This window comes from Archocentrus centrarchus, chromosome 3, assembly GCF_007364275.1.
Source record: "Archocentrus centrarchus isolate MPI-CPG fArcCen1 chromosome 3, fArcCen1, whole genome shotgun sequence".
NCBI lineage: Eukaryota > Metazoa > Chordata > Actinopteri > Cichliformes > Cichlidae > Archocentrus > Archocentrus centrarchus.
This window is the reverse complement of record NC_044348.1, coordinates 12,671,015-12,690,741: the sequence shown is the minus strand read 5'-3', so window position 1 is coordinate 12,690,741 and position 19,727 is coordinate 12,671,015. Positions and strand designations below refer to the sequence as shown.

Here is a 19,727-nt window from a genome sequence, read left to right as displayed (position 1 = left end):
CTCTAATCTTGTGGGTCTTAACCTTACAATATAAAGTGCCTTGAGGTGAGCTGGTGCTATACAAATAAAATTGAATTGAATTAATTGTATGGAGTATCAAGCACAATATTTTCATCCAAAATTCAGCAGAGGAGAAGCAGAAACGAGCATAACCTACTAGGCCCTATCCGTGCTTAAGATTAATAATGGATATAATCAACAATTTAACTATTAATTGTATTTTAATGATGTTGAAACAGTGGACCCCACATTTACCAGCAACAAAAATTAGCAACAAATACTGATGCACATTATTTGCACAAATTAAATATTACTGATATATGGGATATAAATATAGAGCGTGGCTGACTACTTATTGAACAAATATAAGTATTTCGTGAAAGCAGTGGTGTAGTTTTTGCTGAAAGCAGCAAAAACTACTCATTTAAGATAAAAATAAACTGGCTTATACTTGGGGCAATAACTCCAATAAAATAAATAAAGTAGTGTAACTACACATGTCATCCACACATTCAAGGGCAATCCAATTGCACTGATACACTATTATTATTATTTTTATTACTGATTAATGTGGCTCATTTGCTCAGTTAATTGAATGTTCCTTATATGTCAGAAAACAGTGGGACATTGCCCCAATTAATCAAAGTGTATTTCTTAACCTTACATTTCTTATGATCCAGCCATCCATCCATTTTCTTCTGCTTATTTCTTTATTCAGGATAAGGAAAAAGCATCAAATTATAGTGGCTGAGAAACTGAAACCAGATTTGTCAAGAAAAAAAGCAGATATTTGCAGTTTCAAATGAGTTTTATCAGTTTGTTCTATGACAAACTAAAGCGCTTTATACAAGACACTCTGACTGTAATTGTGAAAAAGAAAATTCTTCTGTTATACCACAAGAACAAAGCAAAAGCGTTCAGATTTTAGTGTATTAGTCACATTCCTAATTTTGCAAATTGTTCTGTCAAGTTTTTCTTTTCTTCTTTTTTTTTTTTTTACTTTTACTTTTATTGAAGTGTGTCGAAATTTGTGTCTCATTAGCATGCAAGGACTGTGCGCGCGTGTGTGGGCGTGTCAAAGGGGGATAATTGCCCATCCCCTTTGCCCTCATGAATAGCTGTACCTGCTGAGATCCGCACCTGTCCTTCACGTGTGCACCAAAGTGCAGCTTGATCCGACTTGAACCTGCTGACGGGGACAATGACGGGACAACGCTGGGGGTATGGAAAGGAGGACGGTAAGATATTGCAGACACTGTTTTCCTGCGTGGAGCCAATTAACAATTTAGCTGGAATATTTGCTCAGCCGAGCACAGTGCGTGTTTTCCTCAGACGTTAAAGACGGCTGTTAATGCGAGATTACCCCCACGCTTAAAGGGATAACCGCTTTCACCTTAACTGACATTCCAGGCGAATTTGCCTTGAGTTACCGAGAGGGGAAAAAAAAAATTATTTGTGCTGTGTCCAGTGTTTTTAAGCTAAGGTGCTCTGGACTGTGCTACATTGTCCTCATATCTCTGAGGCATTCAAATTTTGTTTATGCTTAGATGGTGCCACTCACCTTGTGTGACCCGGGAAAGATCCACTTGTTTAGACGTAGTTTTATTGCCGTTTTATTGGCAGGGGACACTCTAACAGATCTAGTCCAGATCATTGAGGTTGCAGAATTGTGTGTGCTGTAAATATGGGCGTTTGTTTTTGTTTACATGTATCTTTCCATAGGTCCTTCTGTATGGTGTAAAAACTACCCCGTTGCTGAGGGGAGCCGGCAATCCCCGATTGACATAGTCCCTAATGAGGCTTTACGTGACCGCAGTCTGGACCCTATAATCATAAATTATGACCAGTGTACCTCCATTAACATCTCCAACAATGGACACTCCGTAGTTGTGGAGTTCAATGACTCAGATGATCGTTCAGGTGAGAAAATAGTGTTTTGATATTTGTGTAGTTTTTTTTTTTTTTGGATTCACTTCAAATCTATTCTTCTCTCACGTTTCCCTGCTGTAGTGACAGGGGTTATGTGAGTTGAGGACATGCCCATATCTGTGTTAGATTATATAACTGCCTTGTAACTATAATCGCAGTTGAAGATAAACTTGATCTTGAGTCTGATTTGCGCTGCCAGTCACATGAGGGGAAATCTGTGCTAAAAGTTTACGTTCAATAATCCTTCCCTTGATTTTTAGAGGGTGCAAACCATGTGTTAAGCTGATTATTCTCACAGTTTGCAAGTAAATCTCTTATTATGCTGCAGGAAAGCGTAGCCAGCACGTAACTGCATGACTATCTGTCTGCTGGACAAGAAATATAATAATGTTGGATGATCTCAGTGTGATGATGACAGTATTTATCTTTGTCACTGGGTGGATCCATGTTAACCACCCTGACATTACCATGAATAATAAGCTCGGAAATGTAGGCTGTTTAGCTCTCATGGTTATCACAAAGCACAAAGCAGCTGTCATTGAAATATTTAATGAAACAAAAGACCTGCTGTTCAACTACAGTATCAACAACATTTCTCTGTAGTTCAAATGAGCTACACAAATCCTCTAAACCTGCTGTTTATTTGCCATAAATGTACATGTGGTTATATTGAGACTGGTACACACTGAGCAACCGCTATGAATAACTTAATTTATAGTGCTTGACATCATTTAAGACCAGTCATAACTGTACGTCATTTATGTTTTTCTTTCCTCAGGTAGAAATTAATTGTAGCTGTGCCAGGGTCAGGATTTACAACAATCTCTTACAACAGTTTTTTTTTTTTTTAATCATAATGTTCTTGTTTTTAAGATGGAAAAGATAAAGGTTTGCTCTGTTCTAGTCCTACATAGCTAACGTGACCTTGACTCGACTGATCTGTTTTGTCATAACAATGTCAGCCGCATCACAATGAATAACAATCATAAGACTAGTGAAGAAGTCCATATGCAGCTGTGGAGAGCACAGGCCCTTTAAAAAGTCTGCATGCTCTCCTCTTTTCTTTATGACATAGATTAGAGTTACTCTGTGCCCTGGTTGGCAAGTAAATCTGAAAAGCAAATTTAAAAATACCTTAATCTTTATTTTGCATAGGACTGGCTATTTGCATCTTAAGTTCCTGCCACCAAGGTCTGATAGATGTGAAAGGTGACAAGGTGGACTGCTCTCATATGTTAGATGTTAGATTCAACTCATTGTCATTGTGTGCACAAGGCACACAATGAAATGATCGATATCAGCGTTGACTGACATATTTGATGGTTGGAAGCCTGTTTGGTGTTTCCAGGTTGACCCATCATGTCAGTTGTGTGTGTGATGCTACACAAAGGATGCTCTGTGATGTGTTCTGAGTGAAAACAGTTTTTCTAATGCCCACATAGATATTTAAAATACATTTTTATTTTATTTTAATTATGGTTACAAGAAGTCATTTTAGGGCACCATGGAGAAGGTCAGAACTTGTGCTGTTTTATTGGCCTAGAGAAAGCACGTGATTGGGTGCCAAGAGAGGAACTGTGGTACTGCATGAGGAAGTCAGGAGTAGCAGAGAAGTATGTGAGGGTGGTGCTGGACATGTATGAGGACAGCGAGACAGTGGTGAGATGAATGATAGGAGTCACAGATGGGTTCAAGGTGGAGGTGGGATTACACATCATGCAGGAGTTTCTGTGGACTATGTTTGCAGATGATATTGTGATCTGTAGCAAGAGGAGGGAGCACATGGAAGAGGGTCTGGAGAGGTGGAGGTATCCTCTCGTGAGAAGTGGAATAAAAGTCAGTAGAAGCAAGACAGAATACATGTATGTGTGAATGAGAAGGAGACAGGTCAGGGCAGGAGTAGAGGAAGTGAGGGTAGATGACTTTAAATACCTGGGGTCAACCATCTAAAGCAATGGACAGTGCACAAGAGAGGTGAAGAAAGTGCAGGGAGTGCTGGGGCGGGGGTTGTGACAGAAGGATAGCAGCAAAAGTGAAAGGGAAGGTTTAAAAGATGGTAGTGAGACCTGGTATGATGTATGGTTTGGAAACAGTAGCGCTAACAAAAAGACAGGAGGCAGAGCTGAAGATGGCAGGGTTGAAAATGTTAAGATTTTCATTGGGAGTGACCAGAATAGACAAGATTAGAAATGTGCACATTAGAGGGACAGCTCAGGTTGAGCAGTTTGGAGACAAAGTTATAGAGGCAAGGTTGAGGTGGTTTGGACATATGCAGAGGAGGGATAGTGGATACATTCGACAAAGGATGTTGAATACGGAGCTGCCAGGCAGGAGGAAAATAGGAAGACCACAGAGAAGATTTATGGATGTAGTGAAGGAGGACATGCAGAGGATTGGTGTGACAGAGGAGCATGCTGGGGATAGGGTGAAATGGAGGCAGATGATCCCCTAAAAGGAGCAGCCAAAGGATGATTTTTGGGCATTAAACACTATAAGTCAAAGACCTTACAATATTGTAAAGAGAAACTCAACAATAAGGGGTATGGGGGAGTGCTTGTATACAAATGCCAACACTTCCTTTTTGTTTTTTTCCCCTACATCTCTCTGCATTTCCCACAGTGATCAAAGGAGGCCCTCTTGACAACCCCTACAGACTAAAACAATTCCACTTCCACTGGGGTGGAAAAGGATGTGAAGGCTCTGAACACACTGTTTCAGGAACTGGCTTTGCATCTGAGGTCAGTTTCCGGTGGATCAGAATACTGTACTATCTCACTATCTCATAGCCAAATGCATGATAATCACATTTTAATAGGGTGTGTATGGTGATAAAAATGTGGTAACGTATAGTATCTTGCAATGACACAAATTGAAACAACTGATGCCAGAAATTACAAGTACTGCATTTGTTTGTCACTATTTGGTGCAAACTTTCTTCATTATTTTTACTGCACAAAAACATTTCCTATGTCTGTTTGAATTACAGTCTACAAAAAAAAGATACATACTTGTGTGGAAAATACAGGCACACTTTTTTTTTTTATCAGCACACAGAAAAGACTGCAGCGTGGTATGCATGACTTAAATTAATTTTAGTCTTTTTCTTCTGTTTCCTCACCTCTAGCTTCATTTAGTTCACTGGAATGCTGTCAAGTACAAAACGTTTGGAGAGGCGTCAACTGCGCCCGATGGTCTCGCTGTCCTCGGCATCTTTCTAGAAGTAAGATGTTTCTCTTAAGTGCAGTCCCATCTTCCGTCCTCATGCCCCTTTCTCCTTTATTTTGTATTGATGTGAATGTTTGACGTCCGTTCTGAAGTGTGTGTTGAGTCGTGGCAACCTGCACACATGTGAAAGCAGAATGTGCTGTATGTAGTCTAGAAGCCTTTACTTATTCAGAGCTTTGTTGCATCTTAATTAAAATTGTGCAGCTCTTTCCGTATAGCATGGTAATCAGATGGAATGGAAAAAAACAAAACAAAACAAAAGAAAAGAAAACAAAAAAAAAAAAGAAAACAAAAAAAACATATATATATATATATATATATATATATATATATATATATATATATATATATATATATATATATATATATATATATATATATATATATATATATATATTTCATTTCATCTGATTACCACGCTATACAGAAAGGTATTAAAAATTCTAAATACAAAATTATGTGACAGTATTTTGTTTATTATCTAATGCAAATAATCATATGAAACCATAATAGTGCCTAAGTTATTAATATTTGAGAGCTTCTTATCTGGCACATGCATTTGTGTATAAAAATATATCCTTCTGTCATGTAAGACAGGTGATGACCACAGATGGCTCCACATGATAACGGATGTTCTGTACATGGTGAAGTATAAAGTGAGCAGCCTGCTCAGCTTATTTTATTGCATATAAAAATTATGTCCTACAAGTTCCATTATTGCAATATTATATAAGCTATATTGGCTTGTTTTTTCTGTTACAGGACAGCATCACAAATTTCAAGGGTTTCAACCCCAAGTGCCTCCTACCCAGCAAACTTCACTACTGGACCTACCTCGGATCACTAACCACACCTCCGCTACATGAAAGCGTCATCTGGATCGTCCTGAAGGAGCCAATCGAAGTGTCTGAAAAACAGGTGGGCGCTGCAACTTTGACCACTTTACAGACCCGGTTTCTAACTTAGGCAGTACAGTTTCTTGGTATTTGAGCTTCATGCAGCACTAGAAATACAGCTAGTTTCTTCATGTGAATTTGAATGATGGATTAAAGATACAGATTATGAATTTTGCAGGTTGATGTAAAACTCAGCAAGGAGTGATCATAAAATATTCCTTTAATTATTTTCCCTGGCTGAGGTGGAGAGGTGTGGTCACCTAATGTTTAGTTTCTCCTTCACTGTTGCAGGTGGGTCACTAACAGTAAATGAGTTTATACTCCACCATTGCTCTTATCTGTAGCAGATTTTGATTATTCCACATTATGCCATATAACCACTCAGAGGCAACGTTAAGCACCAGTTAGCAGTGGGTAACTGCTGGTTCAACCTCTATTTTACTAACCTAGAAACTATATAATCACTGCTTAAAAGGAAGAATATCAGTGTGATCTTTTCGCAAAATATTCAGTTCATAAATGAACATATTTGCATGTTTGCACATGTACACACACATACACACTCCAAAAAAAACAAACCAAAAAACAACATATTTGCTTAAATAGCACTGTAAAACTTTCAGAAATTGTGACCCAGATTAATCTGTGAGGCAGCGTGGCTTGAGGGATTGAAGCTCCAGTTGATCAGTCAGTTGTGTCATCCATGTTTCCTGACCTGCATAATGTTTGGCTATGCTCCACTGGGCTCCAAGGAGCAAATGTCTCCTTTGTTGTCAAACCAAAGTTCAGCATCACCGGATCAGGGATCTGTTCCTGATAGCAGGCCTAATGAACCCAGAGTCTTAACCTTAAGTAAGTTTATGGACACTGAGAATCTTAATTTTGTCAGGTTTGAGTAGTTGTCAGGGTGAAGGTGGGGCTTTCCTCTCCGTAGCATGTGCATAAATGCACAGTCTGACTTAGAATGCCTTATTTTAAAAGCCAGAGCAAACATGTGCATCATTCATGAGGGATGCCATGTTTGGGTGAACTTGTTTTTATCCACCCCTCTTAGGACAGAATTTAATCAGAAAGTTTAGGTCTGATAACTGCAGGATGTCGACGAGTTAAGCTGACTAACTGGATGTCTGCACACGCCTTCCAGGTCCCCCTGTGAGTCTGCCTTGTAGCCACTGCCGGCCAATCTCTGGATTATTCTGACTTTGTTGATCTTTTCTTTTCTCTAGTTGTCTGTTTTTTTTTTGTTTGTTTGTTTGTTTGTTTTTTTAATCTATAACTGTACATGAGGAATCATAAGTTTTATTGATGGCGGCACCTTGGGTGTTATGAACAATCTGTAAACCCATATCTGTAGCATAGCTGGGGGGTGAATGCAAGCCAGGCAAACTGGCCCCACAAACTCCATTCCTCAAGCCTTTGATCCCCTCCAGCTGATTATCCTGATGGATGACTGGATGGGTACAGGGCTTTAATTGAAAAATGCTTGCATGGAGACCCAGCAGAGAAAAGCCCTTATATAACAGGGAATTATTTTGTTTTTCATTTCACCACATAATTGTAGACATGAAGCGAGGAAGGACACACCAAACTCTGACTTGGTTTTGTGAGTATTTTTAAGTGTAGGAAGTCAAATTAGTTACAGAGTAACTGTGGTACTTTTCCTTATTTTATGGTGTATATAGCTAAAGCCTGATATGGCTATTTCATCTGTGCCATAGAGCTACATTTTTGTCCAAGACTGTTAAAACCTGTCAGTGAGTCTCAACTTTGCAATTTAAAACAAAGAAACAAAACAAAACAAAAAACACACTACAGGGGCATTCATTCTTTTTTGCTGTCACTACAGTATCAGAATGCCACTAAAAAAATGCACAATTTCCTGCTGTTTGAGTAATCGTTGCTGAAAACTGCCCAAATGTCATAGGCAATTGTTTTGTTGTCTTAAAGAAATCAGTTTTTGAATTATGGTCACAGCAGGAATAAGTGGGCTTGGAGATGGGAAGCCAAAATGCATTTGGCTTCCCATCTCCATTGTTGGCACTAACCCTCAGGTGACAGGACGGGTGGTGTTAATTAGTGGTCTTTTTAATGTTAAGTTATCACATTCTTTAACTTTTAGTATCTAATGTGGAGAAAGGGATGAGCAGTGAAAGTGTTTTTGTTTTTTTTAAAAATGAATGTCATTTCCAAAGTTTGTGTTTCCGTGTCTCTGATTGCAGCTGGGGATGTTCAGAATGCTTCTGTTCACTGGAGAGGAAGACGATCAGAGGCTGCGGATGGAAAACAACTTCAGGCCTCCCCAGCCTCTCAAAGGCAGGATAGTGCATTCCTCTAATTAATTGTGACCTCTGGAGATCTAAAGTCATAAATAACCAAAGCTGTTTTTAGACGAGAGTAAATGCATTAACACGAGTGTACTTTCACTTCATGATAGCTTATCCTGAGGGGTTTATGATTTTACTTAGCACAGAGGGGAAAAGCTGTAATAATTCTCATCTCTGTGAGAAGATTAAGGTGCACCTACCTACTGACCAGAAACTTTAATAGCAGAAGAGGGAATCAGTTCAGGGACAAATAAAAGGGATTTTGTTAAGAAGTAAAATAAAACCAGAATTTAAGGACAGTCAAATTTGGGGTCATTATTATTCCAAGCCGCAAGTTAAAGATTCATAGTTTGGATCTGTACTTGAACCACCGTACAAGGAAAGCAGGATGCCTTTTTACTCCCTTTATCATGTGTACTTGCTAAGTCCATATATCATTAGTCTGTTGCTGACTGCAGAGCCAAAGTCTTGAACTTCTTACAGATCGCCACTGATCCTCTGTTAATCAAGCCTATTGCAGGTGGATTCCCAGTCCTCACGGCTATAGATTCCTTCCAGTAGGATTAATGATATTTTTATCCAAACTGCTCAGTAGACCATGACCATGAGTGCATGAAATTCTCAGGCCGTTTACAACCCAAGAGACAGTCAAACCCCAACAGGGTAATTATTGAGGATTTATTAAACTCCAAGAGTCCAAACAAGGCCCCATTTAATATTTGAATCTTTTTTTTAAAAAAAATCAGAACATGCTAAATTCCATCTGCAGTGTCACATGTTTGTTACTGCTGTGCAGGATGTAATATTATCAGTTCACCTCTGAACTTGTAAGAGGATGAAAAAAACAAAACAAAAGATAAATAAACCAAAACATTTGTAGTCCTGTACATAAATACCTGATGGAGGTGAGTTATGGCAGCTTTGTGTAATACAAGTCATTTTTTAGTAAGGATGTAGTATAGTAACACTAAAAATAAAATGCAACTTAGCAATTTTTTTTTTAATGTGAAGAAACATTTAATGTAATTTATGGGAGGTTTAAATATTGCTGTAATTCAAATTTTCTCTGTTTGCTGAATAAAATAAAATTAAAATAACTTTTGCATTTTTATTTTTTTTTTTCACATCAACAGGATCTAAAAATTAGTAAACTGTTTAAAAACTTTGTGTACCAGATAATTTTCATTACTGAATCTTTTTTTCAGTCAAACGCTCAACATCATGGTCTTGCATTTTTAGTCTACAAAAGCTGTAGTTTCAAAAGAACAAACACAGCAGGTTGGTAACCAGAAAGTACAAGCAGACATTTGCATTAGTTAAATTGTGTTTTCACCTGAAAGCTGTGCTTACATTCACCCTTTGGGTTGCTGTAACCTTTTATCTGGTATCTAGCTGTAGGAGGAGTCATTGAAGCAAATGTTTAAACTCTCTCTCTCATTGATTAGAAGCAGAAATACAGAGTTCAAGGTAATTAGTAACTAGGTTGTGGAGAAGTGAGGAACATGGTAAATGTTTAACTGATCATAGTCCAAATGCGTTGACAATGTCTAAAAATGCACTGTTTTGAGTAATTGTATTTGATAAAACACAGGATATTACCAAAATTGTTAGAATCTCACGTGGAAGGGTCAAGAAACTATGAATTTGCAAAGATGTGTGAATGGCGAGGAACTTTAATAATGTCAGAAAACTGTAATATGTACCTTACCTATTTGTGTGTATCAGTACCTGACTGCAAAAATATAATACAAAAATACAGTGGCTTGCAAAAGTATTCATACCCCTTGAACTTTTCCATATTTTGTCACATTACAACCACAAACATAAATATATTTCAGTGGAATTTAATGTGAAAGACCAACACAAAATGGTATACAATTGTGAAGTGGAAGGAAAATTATACATGATTCAAAACATTTTTTACAAATAAACTGAAAAGTGCGGTGTGCAAAAGTATTCAGCCCCCTTTTCTCTGAGTGCAACCAATTGCATTCAGAAGTTGCCTGATGACAGCTAATGACTAAAAAGAGTCCACCTGTGTGTAATCTAATCTCAGTAAAAATACAGCTGGTTAAGAGAATATTGGGGAGTAAACAGCATCATGAACTCCAAAGAACACACCAGACGGGTCTGGAATAAGGTTGTGGAGAAGCACGGTGGCGTAGTGGTTAGCACTGCTGCCTCACAGTTAGAATACCATCTGGAAGGCCTGGGTTCGATTCCACCTTGGCCCAGGCCTCTCCCTCTCTCTGTGTGGAGTTTGCATGTTCTCCCCGTGCTTGCGTGGGTTTCCTCCGGGTACTCCGGTTTCCTCCCACATTCCAAAGACATGCACTTACTGGGGTTAGGTTAATTGGCTACTCTAAATTGCCCATAGGTGTGAATGTGAGTGTGAAAGGTTGTTCGTCTTTCTGTGTTGGCCCTGTGACAGGCCGGCAACCTGTTCAGGGTGTACCCTGCCTCTCGCCCTATGACAGCTGGGATAGGCTCCAGCCCCCCCGCGACCCTGACCAGGATAAGCGGAAGCGAATGGATGGATGGATGGATGAATTTTCAAGCAGGCTTAGGCTATAAAAAGATTTCCCAAGCTTTGATCATTGCTGTTCAATCCATTATCTGGAAATGGAAAGAGTATGGCACAACTGTAAACCTACCAAGACAAGGCCGTCCACCGAAACTTACAGGCCGAACAAGGAGAGCACTGATCAGAGATGCAGCCAAGAGGCCCATGGTGACTGGACGAAATGCAGAGATCCACAGCTCAGGTGGGGGAATCTGTCCACAGGACAACTATTAGACATGCACTGCACAAATGTGGTCTTTATGGAAGAGTGGCAAGAAGAAAGCCATTGTTAAAAGAAAACCATAAAAAGTCCCATTTGCAGTTTGCCAGAAGCCATGTTGGGGACACAGCAAACATGTGGAACAAGGTGTTTTGGTCAGATGAGACCAAAATTGAACTTTTTGGCCAAAATGCAAAATGCTACGTGTGGCGGAGAATTAACACTGCACATCACTCTGAACACACCATCCCCACTGTCAAATATGGTGGTGGCAGCATCATGCTCTGGGGCTGCTTCTCTTCAGCAGGGACAGGGAAGTTGGTTAGAGTTGATGGGAAGATGGATGGAGCCAAATACAGGGCAATCTTGGAAGAAAACCTGTTGGAGTCTGCAAAAGACTTGAGACTGGGGCGGAGGTTCACCTTCCAGCAGGACAACGACCCTAAACATAAAGCCAGGGCTACAATTGAATGGTTTAAAATAAAACATATTCATGTGTTCGAATGGCCCAGTCAAAGTCCAGACTTAAACCCAATCGAGAATTTGTGGCAAGCTCTGAAAACTGCTGTTCACAAACGCTCTCCATCTAACCTTCAGCTGTTTTGCAAAGAAGAATGGGCAAAGATTTCAGTCACTAGATGTGCAAAGCTGGTAGAGACACACCCTAAAAGATTTGCAGCTGTAATTGCAGCAAAAGGTGGTTCCACAAAGTATTGACTCAGGGGGGCTCAATACTTTTGCACACGACACTTTTCAGTTTTTTATTTGTAAAAAAATGTTTTGAATCATGTATAATTTTCTTTCGACTTCACAATTGTATACCATTTTGTGTTAGTCTTTCACATTAAATTCCAGTGAAATATATATTTATGTTTGTGGTTGTAATGTGACAAAATATGGAAAAGTTTAAGGGTTTTGAATACTTTTGCAAGCCACTGTACATCAAGATACCATCTCCAACAAGATAACAGACTGGGAGAAACCCCTGCGTTGTGATTTAATTTACTGATTGATTTCTTTTTTGACTGATCTGGAAATTGCAGCTTTGAAAAAAAAATTAATATAATTAAAAAACTTGAAGTTGGCACTATCCTTCAGGTACAAGCTTTATAGGGAACTCACAGAAATATTTGGAAATTAAAAATTTCTATTAAATGATATTGGAAGATATATATATATATATATATATATATATATATATATATATATATATATATATATATATATATATATATATATATATATGTATGTGTGTGTGCTGTTAGTTTTATATATTTTTATACCATATACTTCCGAATGAAAGAGATTAAAAAGTTCTCTGCAGTTGCACCAAATTGTGCATTTAAATTTGTGTTCTAAAGTATAAATTCATTATTTTTTAAAACTTTTATTTTTGTCTACAGCATGTGGCCACAATATTTGTCCAGCAGATGGCGGCATGGAGACCTGTTAACTAAAATCCAAAACCACGAACTGAGACTGAATTCTTGTCCTATTTATAAAGTTTTATTTAAATATCTGTTTATTTAAAAGTTTAATTATATTTTGTGAAATATTAAAACACTGAGTTTAGCAGATCAACATGATATGTCCTGGTAAAAAGAAAAATAACCCACTCTGAAATTTGTTTTTGCACGCTGGGCCCAATTTAACTAGAAAACTACAGAATGCAGTTTACTCATGCCCCAGTCACACTCTGTTTAGTCCATTCTTGCTCATGACATTTTTTTTTAGAAATCTGATCTATTTGTACCTTTGTGCTTGGTTTCATTTTTGTTCTGCTGCAACTTGTTTGTTCATTCTTAAACTTTCTACATTTATTTTCTTTCTCAGATTTATTTTATTCTCATTCATATTTTTAGTCATGCTTTAATTGACCTGTTGTGTATTCAGCTTGTTCATCTTCCTGCAGGTGGCAGCATCTGCTCTCATTTGTATCAAACCCAGTGACTACTGATTGGTTTTCATTGGACAAGAGAATATTGTTTAAAAAATAACAAAAAATAAACCATACAACTGTACAGTACATAGAAATTCAATAAAGTATGATAGACGATGACAGTACAGCAGCAACACATCTTACATCCAAGACTTTTTTTTTTTTTAAAGTAGGTTTATCAGGAACACTTGACCTTGGCTTTGCTGCACTTTGAGTCACTGTGTAGGTGTTCAAGAGGTTGCATTACCCCACCTGGTTTCATTTCCACCTGTTGTCTGTGGAAAATTCTGCCTTCCGGCTAATGAATTAAAAATGAGAGTAGGTGTATGAAGTATATCTGACACATATTCTCAAGTAATCCTTCAAAAATAGCATCAGTGAGCTTCATTGCAACTGAGAATACCTGAGCAGGCACATCATCTTCAGCCACAATCAATGTGCCATGTAATAAGATACTACAGTCAGACCTCAGAAATAGAGTCAGTCACATGTATTTTTAGCACCAGGATATCTACTTGCTTGTTGTAGTGATTTTTCCTCCAGACACAGCAAAATCTGAGCAACATTGTGAAATACAAACCTGTGGGACAAAAGGCACAAAAAGTTGCTGTTTAGGCAAAAGAAGAAACTAAGTTCTCCAGAGAATGGCGGGACAATCCGTGTATTTCTGGAGTAAGAATACAGAGAAATGTTTGAATACTATATATTATGTAGCCTTTGGGACCTCGTTGCTTTACATTTGTCACTATGCAGCAATATTGTTTTTTTGCCAAACGTATGTCTACACATACTGCTTTGATAAAAGTGGCAGTAGTACTAATAAAATGTACATGTGTTAAAACTAAAAGCACTTGTGGGAAAAAGGGGCCCTGCCAGGTTGCATGCTTGTTCTGTACTACATATAGTAAGTCTCCTCAGTTTTATTTATCAAGTGTTCCTCTTTAGGCATGAAAACATATTTATGAATCTATTTTTCATGGAGTTACAAACATGTCCACTCAGCTGGACACCAAGCATTTCATGTTTGAACCAGAGAAATATGTATTTAACAAACCAATAACATAAAATGATATTGCATCCTCAGATCAACTGTCACTACTGCTAGCACTGACTAATTCCGATCCTGTTAATTACATTCTAATAACAACTAAAAATAACAAAAACAACTTCCTATGACTGGCCAATAGGTGGCAGTGTATGGGATGACGCACAAACATCCACTGTGTTGGCTGATATGCAGCTATAACAACAAAACAGACGCAAGCATGAATGCATTATGCATGAATTGGTTCGTTCTATTCTGATATACACTATATTGCCAAATTTATTTGCCCATCTGCCTTCACATGCTAATGAACATTCTTAATCCTCAGGGTTTAATATGATGTTGTCCCACCCTTTGCAGCAATAACAGCTTCAACTCTTCTGGGAAGGCTTTCCGCAAGGTTTAGGAGTGTGTTTATGGGAATTTTTGACCATTCTTCCAGAAGCGCATTTGTGAGGTCAGACGCTGGTGTTGGACAGAAAGGTCTGGCTCACAGTCTCTAATCTAATTCATCCCAAAGGTGTTCTGTTGAGTTGAGATTAGAACTCTGTGCAGGTTGGTCAAGTTCTTCCACACCAAACTCGCTCATCCATGTCTTTATGGTCCTTGCTTTGTGCACTGGTGCGCAGTCATGTTGGAACAGGAAGGAGCCATCCCCAAACTGTTCCTACAAAGTTGGGAGCATGAAATTTTCCAAAATGTCTTGGTATGCTGAAGCATTAAGAGTTCCTTTCACTGGAACTAAGGGGTCGAGCCCAACTCCTGAAAAACAACCCCACACCATAATCCCCCCTCCACCAAACTTTACACTTGGCACAATGCAGTCAGACAAGTACTGTTCTCCTGTCTTGTCCATTGGATCGCCAGATGGAGAAACGTGATTCATGCTTGACACCACTGCATCCTACACTTTGCATTGCACTTGGTGATGTAAGACTTGAATGCAGCTGCTCAGACATGGAAACCCATTCCATGAAGCGCTCTACCACATGAAGGTTGGAGGTCTGTAGTGATAGACTCTGCAGAAAGCTGGCGACCTCTACGCGCTCTGCGCCTCAGCATCCACTGACCCCGCGCTGTGATTTTACATGGCCTGCCGCTTCGTGGCTGAGTTGTTGTTGTTGTCAGGCACAAGTATGGGATCAAGAATGGCCCCGAGTTTTGCCTCCTTATACGTAGGTTTTTCCGAAAAAAAACTATGTCTTTGACAGTGCTGTCAATTTGTTTGTATCTTTGATATCTTATCGGAGCAGGTACATTGATGATATTTTCTTTGTATGGTCTGGATCTGTAACCCAACTGTCTGAGTTTTTTGCCTTTATCAACAACAATTCTTACAATCTTAAGTTCACTATGGAATATGATGCTCATTCGATACATTTTTTGGACATTAGTCTTTTCAGGAGTGGCAACCTACTCGAAACTGATTTATTTCGCAAGAGTACAGATAAGAATACAATCCTGCATGGATTATCCTTTCATCCTCCGGTCTTAAAAAAGAGCTTACCTGTGTCTCAATTTAATCGTATTCGTCGCATTTGCAGTTCTAATGAAAAGTTTCACATACAATCTGACATTTTAGAAAATCATTTTAAAGCACGTCAATATAAACATGCGTGGATTACTGAAGCACGTGCCCATTTTTCTCATTTGTCGCAACTTGACTGTTTATATTCTACCAAAAATAAAAAGGTAAGCAGTAGTATTAATTGCATTATTCCGTATTCCCCTTATTCGACCGAGTCAAAAAATATCATACACAAACATTGGCACATTATTAGTTCTGATCCTTCTCTTAAATCTCTACATTCGTTGCCTAGATTCGTTTACAAGCGACCTCCCAATCTCAGAAATTATCTGGTCAAATCTTATCTTCCTAGCCCTAAGATTGAACATGACCGCACTGATAGACCATTTGGTAATTACCGGTGCGGACACTGCACTCAGTGTAATTTTACACGTCATATGACCACCTTCCGTCATCCCCGGTCAGGTAAGCTCTTTATTATAAAGAGTAACACTAGATGCGAAACTAATAATGTGATTTATATGTTGAAATGTCCGTGTGGTCTGGCGTATGTCGGCAAAACCACGCGACCACTGAAAACTCGTATATCAGAGCATCGGTCTAATATCCGCAATCATAACACTAAAAGTTCTGTATTATTGCATTTCACACAGGCCGCACATAGCGTTTCTTCTTTGCAGTTTTTTGGCATAGAATCTGTCACTTTATCACCACGCGGAGGTGACATTAATTCCGTCTTACTGAAAAGAGAAGCTTATTGGATATTCACACTCAGTACCCTTTCTCCACTTGGACTGAATGAAGAATTTGATTTCTCTAATTACCCTCTTGGTCAGTTGCCACCTCTGGTACATATGGGCTAGTGTAATATTTTCTATCTTTGTGTCGGAAATTTGACTGTTGTTTCCAGTTTGATTTTAGACGATGTTTAACAATAACATGTGTATATATGACACTGTACTGGGGAACCTTTGTTGTTTGTGGATCGTAGATGAATTTTTAGTGTATACTTTAATGGTTTATTGTGTACTTTTATTGATTTGTGTTTTTCTTTCCCTCATTCTTATATTGTGATGAGGATTGTTGTAACGGTGTATTCTTAGATGTTTTCAGGTATGCTACACTGATGTGAGGTTTTAAAAATGGTTTTTCCTATTTGTTTCTTATTCATGTGATAGACTAGTTTGGTACATCCATGATTTCAAGTGTTCTTTGTCCTATTTTTTCTCGGACATTGTATGGCACCTGTCACTCAATTTCTTGGTGACGGGTGGGTATTTAAACAGGTGTAGCATTACTTTGTTAAGTCTGAAGAAGGGCATTCCAGCCCCAAACGTCACTTCTTTTAAATACTGATGGATTAAAATTTCTCAAGGAGCTTTTTGGTGTGCGGACCTCCTCCTTTTTCATTGAGTTGTTGTTGTTCCCAGTCGCTTCTTCTTCTTCTGTTAGAATACCACTAACAGCTGACTGTGGAATATTTAGTTGTGAGGAAATTTCACAACTGGACTTGTTGCACAGGTGGCATCCTATCACGGTACCATGCTGGAATTCACTGAGTTCCTGAGAGCGACCCATTCTTTCATCAGTGTTTGTAGAAGCCGTCTGCATGCTTAGGTGCTTGGTTTTATACACCTGTGGCCATGGAAGTGATTGGAACACCTGAATTCAGTGATTTGGATGGGTGAGTGAGTACTTTCAGCAATATAATGTAGCTTATGGCCATTCCACCCCAGGGACCTCTGATCTGGTCTTAACCCCTTTGGTCACGATACAGGGAAAAAAAGTTCATCTTCTGACTGCATAAAATGAATGTCAGAAAATGAACGTTACAGAACAACAAATAACTATTGAAAGTGATGCACACAATTGTGTACCCGAAGTAATAAACTCAGAAAATAAGCAGGTTTATATGGAGGCTTGTTTCCACCACTAAAATTTTTTTCTTTCCACAAGTGAAAATTTTTATTTTTTTTTTATCACCCATAAGTCAAAAATGTAAGTTATTATTTCAAAATTTTGACTCAATAACTCAAACTTTTATGTTTTTTGTCAATTATTTTAGTTGATCAGTTATTTTCCCAACATTTTGAGTGTCAGATCAACTCTAACCCCCAAATGCTAGCCCTAACCCTAATTTCAAGTTATTAAGTCAAAGTTTCAAGACAATAACCCCAAATTTTGACTTGCAAAATAACATTTTCTTGCTGTGGTGGAAACAAGCTTCCACAGTTTTGGGCCTGGTTATTACTTGGGTGGGAGACCCCCTGAGGATATCAGATTCTGGTTAATTAGCACAGTCACCTCCCAGCATGAAGGGTCCTGGTTTGATCCCGGACCAGCTTTTTGTGCGGAGTTTACATGCTCTCCAGTTTCCTCGCAAAGGCATGTATGTTAGGGTAATGGATGTGTGGTAGATATAGTGTATAGAATAAAGTGCTTTATGAGTGTGCAGTTAAATGTGGCCTTCTGTCTAAAGTGCTTTCAGTGCTATAAAAAAAGCAAGTACATTATGCATTTGGTTTAATGATTTGGCTGCTGTAACACAAGAATTTCTCAAATTTTGGGGTAAATAAAGTATATCTTATGTAATCTTACACACTAGATTATTTAGTCTGCATTAACTGATTATTCTCAGACATGCATGAATACTCATTATATGTTGGAGAAACATTTTTTTATATACAGTTATGTTAATCTATAGCTATACACTATATTTTTATAAGCTCACAAGAGAATATATAAAGTAACAAGCTGCTAGTTCAAGAAGTATAAAAAAAGTATAAAGAGTGCAGTACATCCACTGCGTACAATGAAACATTAAAATGGAAATCCTTAAGTACAAATGAATGAATGTGTATATAATGAATATAACAACTGAAGTATTGCACAGCAGTTTGAGAGAAGTAGGCAGAGAATCAGGGATAAACAGAGGATGTTATCATTTTGCATAATTGCAAGTGAAGGATGGAGTGTTTTTGGAGCCTGGCCCACATCAGGGAGTAAAGGCATCTGCTGCTTTGGTTTCAATCTATTTTGTTTTTTTTGTGACATTTTCTTTTTAAACTCTCACCTTCTCTAATTCTAAATTGCTATAGAACCCTTTTAAAATGAACCAGTCTGGTTTCACTGTTACACAGCAGAATTATGATGTAAACAGATTCAGTCTGTAAACCCAACATGTACCCCGTCCAAACCAAACTACTACAGTAGATCTAACCTTCTAAGCTTCTCTCTAACCTTATTTTTATGATGCACACTGAGTCACTTCTTGTGAGCAAACCGAGAAACCACCTAAATCACTTAAAGGACAATGTCTCTATCTGGCAATCAGGGGACACGTTCATGGTGCAGTTGCCATGGATACAAACAGCACATGTAGCACAACACAAATGCTTGGCCAGCTTATATCTCCCCTACTTGTCTATGAGCCAGTGATCCATCGCTGTCACCCTGTCAGAAAATAAAACCATACTACAAATATATCTAACGCTTCGTTCCCCTTATGACCCCACCCCCACCCCGTCCACCTCCTGGTGACACGTGAGTGTTTCTGTGTTTAGCTTTATTTAGCTGTGTGTTATCTGGGATTATTTTTGCGGGGACACTCAGTGATTTCCAGCTTATTCCATCCAAACCAGCCGCACACAACACCTGTCTTTCCCAGATACTAATATTTGGCCTACACCTATTCCGGTTCAGGGTCACAGCTATAACAACTTGCCAAACAATATACACGTTTAATGGGTTGTGGATACACACCAAAAACACTGAGGCTGTCGGGCAGTGGCCTTGGTTCACTGAGTGCGTTATAAATCACAGCAGGAGAAGAGATGATGTTCACTCTCCTGGTCACACTGTTGGTGGTCTGTTAAAGAAAACAGAGCTTTGCTGCCAGGGGGAGAGGTCAAGTAATGTAATTCAATACTTGGCTGTCAACTTATATGCCATCTTCAGAAAATATCGTTTAGTTTCCTCATAACTTGGTTAATCAGTATACCTAAGTTGACTCAGAAACACATTTTCATCATGTGAGATGGCGGGTCATGGTGTGACTG

General features: G+C 38.6%; 1 protein-coding gene across 2 annotated transcripts; it reads left to right on the top strand.

The window, feature by feature from the left end:
* The first annotated feature begins 1,077 nt into the window (after positions 1–1,077).
* On the top strand, positions 1,078–9,107 carry ca7 (carbonic anhydrase VII). Of its 2 annotated transcripts, XM_030719743.1 has the most exons (8): positions 1,078–1,238; positions 1,723–1,920; positions 4,549–4,667; positions 5,054–5,149; positions 5,748–5,810; positions 5,917–6,072; positions 7,612–7,653; positions 8,270–8,344. In XM_030719743.1, the coding sequence occupies exons 1-7, from the start codon at positions 1,202–1,204 to the stop codon at positions 7,615–7,617; spliced, it is 675 nt and encodes a 224-aa protein (XP_030575603.1). In that variant the 5' UTR covers positions 1,078–1,201; the 3' UTR covers positions 7,618–7,653; positions 8,270–8,344. The 2 variants fall into 2 exon arrangements, with proteins under 2 accessions (XP_030575603.1, XP_030575595.1); XM_030719735.1 differs by lacking the exon at positions 7,612–7,653 and having other exon boundaries at positions 8,270–9,107.
* Positions 9,108–19,727: the final 10,620 nt, after the last annotated feature.

Excerpts from the sequence above, each read along its gene's own strand:
- ca7 (XM_030719735.1), top strand. The coding sequence starts at position 1,202 with ATGACGGGACAACGCTGGGGGTATGGAAAGGAGGACG. Across the intron at positions 1,921-4,548 it reads TGACTCAGATGATCGTTCAG|TGATCAAAGGAGGCCCTCTT; the intron begins GTGAGAAAATAG and ends CATTTCCCACAG. Across the intron at positions 6,073-8,269 it reads TCGAAGTGTCTGAAAAACAG|CTGGGGATGTTCAGAATGCT; the intron begins GTGGGCGCTGCA and ends CTCTGATTGCAG.